Raw genomic sequence first — 10844 nt, forward strand, 5'->3', positions numbered from 1 at the left:
TTGACAAGACCCCACCCCGCCCCCCCTTCAGCCTTTACCCTTGATATCTATTCCCCTTCTCTCCCTTCCACCACATTGTCACCATATATGATCAGTCTTCTTCCTGTGATCTTCATCGCTCCCTTATTTAGCTACCTAAAAACATGTCAAAATGTCCTCCACCATTTAAAAAGCCTCACTGGTTCAATTCCCTCAAGCTCTAGTGTCTCCTAGCTCTCCTTTCCCATTTGATGATCATCTGAGTTTAGATTCGGAGCACTTGTTACCTCCCTGACCTCTAGTCCTTTGAAGAGTGAAAGCTCACACCAATTGTTGTGACTGACCAGAACACAATCCTCAAATGGCTTGTAATTTGCTTGTTCTCATAGAAATCAGTTTTTTTTTTTTGTTTGTTTGTTTGTTTTTAATTGATTTTTACTTTTTTCCCCCTTTTCTAGGGACTGGTCTCCTTGGACATTAATTATATGAAAAATTGCTGACTGCTTAAAGTGACCATAAGGGACGGAGGAGCTTGACATTTTAGGGCATTATTGCAAAAGTGAATTTAAGAATAAATGGTCACTTGACTCTTCCAGAAGGCAGGAATCCATTCAAAAGTGACTGTCCCAAATGCCTTATGTCAAATAAAGCAGATTGCACTGAAGGACATCAGACTTCAAGGAAATGTTTCCCATTTTATATTTAAGGGGGGAGGGGAGTTTGGGATAATGGGTGGGGCTTGGATTAAGGCTGAACAAGTTTAGTAGCAGTAACAATATATCATGTTTACATACAGAAATTTATATAGGGAAGGGAATGAAATCCAGTTGTATTTCCTTGCTCAAATTTCATACCAGAGGCATTTGTTCATAAAGGATTTGTATTGCAGTAGATGAACAAAATTCTGTCTTTCAGAGGTAATTCTTTATAGACCTGCTTACAAATACCTGTCTTAAATCTAATGTTATACTTTCAATAAAGCATGAAAGTAAACAACTTGTTAATTGTGGAAAAAAAATGTCTACCTTTTTCAGAGGTATCTGTACCAACATGTTGATTGCAGCCTCCCCATCAAAGCTATGTAGTGATTTGCTTCCAGGGTTAGTGAAATCGGCCATTTTGGAGTATTGATTTTAAATGGAAATCTTCAGCCTCGGGGTCCTTTGCTTGAGTGCATTTAGGAATGATGGGAAATTGTAACTACTTGAGGATGCCACTGCCCAGAATGAGAGCCATACCCAGCACATCCTGCCTACTTGTCAGGTTGGAAGCACCAACCTGACCATGTCTAAAGTGTGACGTCCATTTCAGGAAGATTGATGGACCTGAAAATGAATTTTGGACAGTATGTGGCTCTTCCAACAACAGAATCTTCTCTCTTCTCCCTCCCTCTCCACACTCCAATCCCTTTTGGTCCATTGTTTCCATGAAATCATTTGTGTTCTGGAATGCCCAGGAAGTATGTTGTCCTTTTATAACTAATTAAATGTTATTGTTTTTCTCTGTGCAAAATATATAATGGCTACAATATTTTATACAACTTGCTCAGAAGCAGTCAGATTGTCAGGAGCCCCCAGAAAGCCAGAAGGTTTTCTTGAGGATCCTGAAGATGTAACTTCAGACTGGTGTGCTGCCCTTCTTTCATAAATGATCTTTTCTCCATTGAATGTTTCTAAGCTTGATTATGGCAGTGATGCTGAGGAGGGCTGGGGTGCTGGCACTCAGTTTTTGCTGTGATTCTGTTTTAAGGCTTGTGTTTGTGTTTTGTTTTTAAGAAGCATTGCTAAAAAATTAAACTCTGGAAAATAGATTTAATGAAGCTTTGCGTCAGAGGAGAGACGGTAATCTTGATGGTGTCCCTTTGCAACTCATTTTTTAATCAATAATTATGGCTGTACTGTAAAATTATCACTCCTTGTTTGTTTTTTTCTGTCTCTGTTTGTAATATTCAATCTGTGCTCCATGAGGAGGTGGGGGAATATTTAATTAGCATGTGTGGGATAGTGAGAGTAGCACAAAAAATTGACAAAAACCATCCTATGAAAAGCAGCTGGAGAGCTCTTGATGTTGGCTTTGAAATGAGCACAGGAAAGGGACTGAAAAACCGAGACTACGGCAAGCCCATCTTGATGTAGGCTTCCAACCTTTTATTTTGTTCTAGGACAAGGGTACTGGGTCTTGTCGTCATGATCCCTCGAGCATCTTCTTTCCCAAGGTAAAGACTTCAGCAAACATTCGTTCTGCTCCTCTTTTGTGCTTGATGAAACGGCTGCCTTCCTTCTCCTGCAGACAGTTCTGGGCTGCAGCAAGAGCCTTGGTCTCAGGATCGACACCCTCACTCCTGTACATAGCCCCCAGAAAGTTGATATATTTTTCTCAATTTGCTGTTGATAGCATTTTTTTTAACTAGGGGTCTTTTCCTCGCGAACACAGCCTCTGAATTATGTAGGCCAAGTACTGTAAACTGGGATATATAAGCAGATAGAAATTTGCAAAAAAAAAAAAAAAAAACAAACCTATGGTTGTATTCAATGCCCTTGTCCTTGTGTATAAGGAAAACAGGTACAAGATGGGGTTTTGAAGGTCCATTGATTGTTCTGTCTGTATTTGCAAATATGTTGGACTAAATTGTTATCTGAATTGTGGATACCTTATTAAAGTACACAGCATTGTCTATTTTTTCCCTCATGTTCTTCATATGCATTGTATGTGTTTAGGTTTTTATATTGGATTGTAGAAAGATGCCTGTAGATTTTCCAGTGGTTCCTTCTCAGCTCCATTACTTTGTGTCTACATCTGACATGTAAACACTTGAGAAAATCTAAAAATATAAGACTGGCAGAATCTGTGCAGTTTCATCTCTTTTCTAGAATAATTTTCTGCCAAATTCAGCTGTGTAACACGAAAGAATGCCATATGAATAATAGACTATTATTGCCCCCCAATATTTCCTACTGCGTGGCTCAGGCACTGGAATGTTTTGGAGCCCAGGTCATGTGGATGGATGGGCCTCATGGCAGAGACCCCCATTTTTGTTCGAGACAGAAGTGCAACCCAGTTGGAAAAAGTAGGCACCCAGATGTATGTATATTGACCTGTGACTTGAGTGGATGAGGCAGATCCCTGGGGAGGAAACTACCACAGCTGAGAAGTTAAGTAGCTATGTACTTATCCTTGCATGAGTACTTTTGTTCTTTGCAACAACCCTAAAGATAATTAGTGCTATTATAAGTTAGGTTTTCTTAACCTGAGGAAAGGTTAAAAGTTTTGCTAAATTCCAAGACAATCTGTGCTAGAAGCGTTTGAGAGCTTCAACTCCGGGTTCTGAAATTTAACCCAATTTTCATAGCCTAAGTGATTAGGTCATACTTAGATATGGTCTCAAAACTTTTGTGCCTGTTTATCAGATCCTGATTAAATGTTTTGTTTAGGCTAAGATTAAGTCCAAACTATAAGACTAAATTAATAAAATGAAATCCAGAATAGTGTGGTTGAGAGAGAACTGGGCTCTAAATTCCTCTGCTTGAGTAGTCAGCATGGCCCATTGCAAAGGACAGTGGTCCTGGGCAAAAGTACTTCAGCTCTGCCCTCAGATGCTTAGGCCCCTTGGCAACTCTGCCCCAGAGCTTGTTCACTTGTGCAATGGGTGTATTAAAAGCAGCTTCTACCCAAGGTGGTTTTGAGGATCAAATCTCAGGTATTTGGGTAAATGTTTATCCTCCATGTAGATGAGAGCCCCCTCCCTCACCACTCTCCATCCCCGTTCTAAAGAATGAACAAAAGCAAAAGCGACATTGATCCTTTAGTTATGTACCAAATGCTTGCCTGCCTCCCTTCACGCTCCCACATCCTTGCTTTTCTAGTGAGAACTCCAAAATGCGTGTCCCAGGTGCAGTGAAAAGGGCCCCTGGTTTATATTTAGTAAACCTGTCCTCTATTTGATATATTCCCCAAGACCCCTATGCTGATCTAGGCTTTGGTGGGCTTTAGTGGCAACCTCATGTTTGAAGCACATTAGTTGTTCTTTCCTAAAAGTATGGTCCTGAATTCTCGTCCAGTTATGGAACATTTGGGGGGCACTTAGGAGGGACTCTTGTAACTGGCTTCAGGAACTGGTCCCGGTATGAGTTCTTTCATGGATTTTCTGTGAAAGATACATAGTTGACAATGGTTTTTTTTTTTTTTTTTTTTTTTTTTTAAACGCTGACCATGGTAATCTCGTCATGACTGGACTCTTTCATCACAATGCATCCTAATCTTTGCATTACCTGCTTTTTGAATCCTAGAAAAAACTAATAATAGCAATAATATAATTATAATATAATATATATAATTTAATAAATATAATAGTATAAATTGCTCATCATGAAATGCTTAGGACCCTCAAATAGCTCTTAAGAAACAAATTATTTGACAATGTTTCTATATCTGACAATATCAGTTCAGGTTAGATGGCATTTTTCTATTCCATTTGTCCACATGTCAAAATGAGTGGAGAAAAAAGTTTCATTCCCATTCTGCTTTATGTATATTAAAGCCCAGATGGGGATCAGAGCATTCACATTTGCTGGTTTGAATTCGAAGAACTACATGGTGCACTCCAGGTGCCCTCGGTCTGAATGTTCCTTTTCCCAGCATGGCGCTGTACAATGGGGATTTTCAAAGTGCTAGCTTTCCATTCAGTCTAGCTTTTCATCACCCATGTCCAGCAGAGTCAGAACAAAGACTCTGCAAAATAGGAAAAACGGATTACCCCCCTAGAAGGCCGCATCTTACTTCTGAGATGTCTACCCTCCTCAAATTGCACCTCCCTCCCTGCTACTTACAAAAGAGCACTCCTGCCTTCTTCCTGACCACTTGTTCTTAGAAATGAGCGCTAAGTGCTTGTCCAGCATAATTATGGTATTGATCTCAAATAGAGAGCAAGGTCTAATTTCCCCAGGAGGTGAAAAAAGCCCCCAACTTTCGATTCATTCAGTAAAGTCTGTGCCAATGCATTTGAAATGCAACTGCTCCCTGGTGAAAGGGCTTAACACAGTGCAGCCGGGTGAGTTCTAGAGCAGATTTGGAGCAATGTCTGCCATTTGAACCCATGAATCCTCAGAGTGAGTCCAAAGGAAGCAGGACCTGAACGATGGGCAGTCGTGTGAAGAGTGAGTAGATGGGAACCCAGGGGACGCTGCCTCTCCCAGTAAGTTCCGCTGTGCTCTTTTCCCTTACTATTTGCTTCTCTGTGGGCATGGCGAAGTCCCAGGGGAAGACTGCCTGCCAGCTCTGCAATCAGAGGACCTGGCTTCAGCTCTTGGCTTAGTTCCTCTGTGAAGGTGGTGACTAAATGATCCTGATCATCCTAGGAAATTTACTTCTCTGTGTTCCCTTATTTGTTAGAATTTAGACTTGGTGACCTTGGAAGATTACTCTCAATTCTATATAAATTTGACTTTCCTAATTGTACTGAATTTGTAATGCTATCATATATATCTGACCTTGGCTTTCTTTGCACCTGTGTTCCCATCTACATTTCCTTTTTAATACTTTCTGATTCTTAGTTCCATACTCATATCCATTGCTACTGCCATTGCTACTAGAAAGTTGTCAGTGTGCTTTTTTTTTTTTTTTTGTCTCTGTCTCCCCCCAATTCCTAATACTTCCTAGCCAAAATGCTCATCCATGGCCACCAACTCCTCATGTGTTTTCCCCCGGTATAGCAGGGATGTTTTTCCCTTGTACTTGTGTCTTCAGTTATTGGCCTTTAGTGATTGTTTGATAAATGCTTTTTAATTAATTGATTCATTTGTAATAATGCTTTCCTTTTTGTGGGATGCTTTACAATTCATGAATTGCATTCTTATTTAGCTGAATGTCCTCAATCATGGGAAAATGATCTTTTTCAGATGAAGTACTTTCTAGTTGTAAGTTCTCCATCTTGTAATTCTGATTTTTTAAAAATCTTTAAGTATTCTGGATGAGGAAGGGGAAGATGAATTGAGATTCAATTTAATCTCCAGATTTGAGCAGGTACAGATCTTGGATGCTAGCTAGTCCAACTTGTACTTGAACATGAAACCCCTTTATAATCCTCCTGAAATAAAATCTAGCTTCCTAAATGAGTTGTATGAGCCTAGGCAGATCACTTAAACTATGTCTGCCTCGGCTTTTTCATCTGTAAAATAAGATGATAGTACGTCTAGTGTTTTCGTGGGAAATCAAATGAAATATTTGTACAGTGCTTTGTAAATCTTAAAGCATTATATGAATTCTGTCATTTCTCCAACAAATGATTAAGAAACCTATGACTTCCCAAAGCTTCTTTTCCTAATTACAGGGAGCAAGTAGTTCAGTGCTAGGAAGGAAAGCACCAAAAACCGAGGGTATCAGGAAAGGCTCCATGTGGCAGTACTTGAGCCACATCTTGAAAAAAACAAGGATTGTAGAAGTAAGAAGAGTGTATTCCTGGGACAATCATTGCCATGGTCTGTAGAGTGATTGAGCATCGTGTGTAACAGAAGGCTTTTTTGGATTGCAGAATACAGGAGACAGAACTATGTCCGGTGAAACTAGAAATATAAATTGTTGTTAAGATTGTAAAGGATTGTAAGCCTTATTAAAGAGATTTTGTCTTTGAGCAGGTAGAAAGCACCTGGAATTGAGTAGAGGAGTGACATAGTCAGAACTGCATTTTGGGGAAATATGTTTAGCTGCAGTGTCAAGAAGAGAATGAAATAAGGGGTGATAAGGTAGCAATAATCTATGCAAGGATTGGTGAACCTTGAAACAAACCTGTGGTTGTGAGAACTGAGGACCTATAAGGTACTGTATGCGAAGTATGTTTCCCTCCAGATTTCCTCACATCTTGTTCACTTGAATTTATCAAGGGCCCATCTGGTGTCCTCATCTAGCAGAAATGGTCAACGTGAAGGAAAATGAATCGGTAATGTTGATAGTGAGGTTACAAACCTGGGCAGTGATAAGGTTGGTGGGTGCCTTCGTTTGGGGGAAGGTAATGGATTCAGTTTGAGATTTCTCTAGAATCCTAGTTTGAAATGTTCAATAGGTCATGTGGGACTGAAGTCCTGTGATTATGTATCTAGGTCTAGGAGTCGTTTGCATAGGTGAGCTTATTAAACCTAAGGAAGCTAATGAGACCATCAAAAGAAGAAAGAGGGAGAAGAGGGCCTAGGATAAAATCTTGGTGAATTCCTGTGGTTAGCAGGTGTGATGTGGATGATGATTTGAATGAAAGAGCCAGAAGAGGAATATTAAGAAAAATTCCAGGAGAGAGAGGATTCAGGAGGAAGAGGATAATTGTCACTTGTAATGGCCAAGAAGAATGAGGTCTGGGAAAAGACTTACTTAGGAACTAAGACCTACTTAGGCTACTTAGGAACAATAGATAATATTGGGAGGAGCAGTTTCAATGGGTGATGAGATCAAAAGTTAGATTGCATAAGACTGAGAAGTAAAAGGGGAAGGCATTTTGGAAATGAGAATAGAAAGCTTTTTCTACGAGTTTGACTAAGAAAGAAGAGAAATACAAGATGAAAGCTTAAAGCTATAGTAGGATCTACAGTTTGGGATTTTAAAACTTTAAAAAAATAATTATATGAGAAACATTTTACCTGGTAAACACTTTACCTGGTAAAGCATGAGGGATAATAGACAATGAACCTGGAAACCTTAGATTGGGGCTGGTTTATGGGGGTCATATTTGAAGTCAATAGATAGGAAGAGCTTGCATGCTCCTTTCTCTGTTTTTGTGGAAAATCAGGACATTTGCCCTTCTGCCATTCTCATAATCTTTAAAGATCACTGATCTAATGGCTTAGTAACATCTGTCAGTTTAGCTCACCCCCAAAACCCCACCATACCCTCTGATGTATTTCATCTGGGCCTAGTGGTTGATCTCATCAGGAGCTGCTAGTTATCTAGGGAGCAGTGTTCTGGTAGCCACTTCTGTTCTGTCCTGTAGTCCATAAATCAACCTCTCCTTGATGGAGAAAAGAGAAACAATAAAGAATGAGCAGTTCTGTCTTCTTTACTTTTTACCATTCACTGTCCCATCTACCTTAAGCAGCTGCTAACATATTTCTTCTTTTATTCTTTATTTTCCCAGTATAGCTTTAAAACACACACACACACACACACACACACACACACACCTTTTGCTGTCCTTAGCTTTCCTTGCCTGCTTCAGCTTATTGTGAGATTGATCATTCTTGACATTGTCCTTACCAGACCAGAAACAGCCACGTTTTTGCATTCAACCCGTCGTCTGCCCTTGCTTTCATCTTCTGTACATGTCTTTTAAAAAACTGTTTGCTGATGAATTCCCTGTAAATGCACATTTCTTTCTTTCAATTAGTACCCCCTTTCCTCCTCTTTGTGTCTTCAGAATTTCATTTTTGAGTGGCCCAACCCTCCTGAACTGAATTCTGTAGATTTTATTAGATGTAGCTATCTTTTCTAAGAACCCTTTAAGATCTTTTACCCCTAAGTCTAGACTGCATGGCAGGTCACTCCCAGGTGGTGATGGTAGAAGGCCTTTTTTGATTAAAGTTAGTTTCCATACCACAGTCCTTGCTTTTTGGTACAAATAAGATTCAGAGCAGATTTTTCTTTTTTGTTATTGGCAAGTTGAATCATGGGGTGCCCTGCTTAGGGCAGAAGGAGTTCCAGTAAATGTCTGGAAAGTTTCATTCTTCCACATATCATTCCTATGTCCTGCTTATGAATTTTTCTGTATTCTTTCTATCCAGGTATCTTTAGACTAGACAATAGATCAGGATTTGTCTGTCTCTTTCTCTGTTGATGTTCACCAAAATGTTTTCTTTCTACTTATTCCTAGATTTTCTCACAGGAGTACCTCTGATATAGCACAGGCAATGCTGTTCTGCCCCTTGTCTCTCTCCCTCACCCTAAAATGCATTTTTCTTTCTGTTGAAGAAGGGAGACCTTTCTTAAGACGTGATCATTTTGAGTCTCATCCTACTAAGTTTTTTCCTTTTTCTTATTTTGAGGCAAATGTGGTTTAAGTGATTTGCTCAGGTTCACACAGCTAGGAAGTGTTTAGTGTCTGAAGTCAGGTTCTCCTAACTCCAGGGTTAGTTCTCTATCTATGGTGCCATCTAGCTATTCCCTTACCAAGATTTAATGCTACCGGGGGTGGGGGGGGGGGGTCTTATCCATCCTCCCCTGAAAACCTCCTCTGTGCCCCTGTTGAAAGAACTAATTTCCTGAAGTCGTTTCAATATGGGATTATCCAGTACAAACTTTCTTCCCTTTTTACAAATAAGGAACTGAGGCTCGGATACAAAATGACTTGCCTGGACTCATTTAGTAAGAGGGGGCAAATCAGACTCTTGCTTTGCTTTCCAGGGCTCTGACTTCTGACTAACCAATGCATCCTTTCAGATGATGGTTTCATTACAAACCCCAGCAGGTCTTTCTGCATTGGCTTTTGTCTTCTCTCATATGTGGTTCTTATTCTTTTCACACCTACATTTCTGTGTCCTTTTGCCCCATCCGCAGATACTTAAACAGGTTTCTTCCCATGTTGTTCTATCCTCCCCTCAAAAGAAGCTTGGCCTTGGACATACAGAAACTCTCTACCTACCCAGAAAAAAAGAGCAATTTTCAGACTGGACAGGACAGAATGAGAAGTGTTTAGTAGGAGAGTTATAGCACATGTTGCCCTTAGGGAGTTCAGTCTAGCAAGCCCAGATGGAATAAATGAATGAATGAAAGATTTTAATTAATCCTTTTAAAATATTTTTAAAAATATTAATCTTAAGTCTGCTGTGTGCTAAATACTTTGCAAAATGCTGGGGATACAAGTAGAAATGGATAAATTCTTCTTTACAGTGCTTCATGCTATAAATATTTTGATTTTCTTTTTTTTATTTTATTTGGATTTTCAAAAAAGGAAGTAGTTGATATCACAGTCCAGTGAACTTGAGTTTGACGTATAGTAAAATTATCAAAGACTTCATTAGAGAAGCGGTTGGTGAGCATTTAGAAAGTGAGGTGATATTCCACAGAGCTGATACAGCTGCATTAAAAAGAGGTCAGGCCAAAGTCATTTCATTTCCTTCTTTGACAGGCTTCTTAGGCTGGCAAATCGGGCAGATACTGGAGAGGTTCCAAGCATGCCTAGATTCCAGTAAAGCCCTGAATAAAATCTTTCTCTTAATGGACAAGAGGGAAAGACTAAGATGGAGCATGGTACATTTGAGGGCACATTCTCTGTGCCAGGCTCAGTGCTGAGTGTTGGGGTTTGAGTAAGTTCAAAAACCAGCCTTTAAAAAAGACCATCCTGCTCTTGAGGTTGAAGGGTTGAACCCCCCAAAAAATTCCTTAATGGAGTGATGTTAACCTAGCAAAAGAAGCCAAGGATTTGTCCTTGGTCCTTTCTTACACTTACATCCCAAATTTACTGGGAAGCTTATCAAGTTTGCAGGGGACACAAAGTGGCAATGGGCCTTGGCAGAGAGGTATTCCTGCCCAAGTGCCAGTTGGGAAGGTGAGCTCAGAGATCCTGTCCCATTGTAAAATTTTGAAGAGCTTGCCCTTTGGCTGCCTTTTGCATTTTTACGCCTAGGGCAAACTTGACAAGTCCTCTGGAAGTAGAATCAGAAGGTGGTACTCATACCCCCACAAGTTTTAGCCCCACAGGAGAGGGTCCCTGGTCTGTTTTCTTACTGGATTTTCTATTTGGACTCTTTTTGTAGCTGTTTAACTTCTTCCCCCCTCCCCCCTTCTCTTCTTTCCCTCTCCTCTTCCTTTCCTTTCCTTCTTTCCCTCTCTCCCTCTTTCTTTCCTGCTCCCCTCCCTCCCTCCACTACCTTCCTTCCTCCCTTCCCCTCCCC

The 10844-nt window shown here is 40.2% G+C and overlaps 1 protein-coding gene across 4 annotated transcripts in view; it reads left to right on the forward strand.

Moving 5' to 3' along the window:
• Window positions 1–2837, forward strand: part of USP48 (ubiquitin specific peptidase 48) — a 58583-nt gene extending 55746 nt beyond the window's left edge. For all 4 annotated transcript variants that reach the window (XM_031962663.1, XM_031962665.1, XM_031962664.1 and 1 more), the window contains exon 27: window positions 438–2837. In XM_031962663.1, the coding sequence (XP_031818523.1) occupies window positions 438–460 (23 nt within the window). In that variant the 3' untranslated portion in view covers window positions 461–2837. The remainder of the gene's footprint in view (window positions 1–437) is intronic.
• Window positions 2838–10844: the final 8007 nt, after the last annotated feature.

This window comes from Sarcophilus harrisii, chromosome 3 (genome assembly GCF_902635505.1).
Source record: "Sarcophilus harrisii chromosome 3, mSarHar1.11, whole genome shotgun sequence".
Lineage (NCBI taxonomy): Eukaryota > Metazoa > Chordata > Mammalia > Dasyuromorphia > Dasyuridae > Sarcophilus > Sarcophilus harrisii.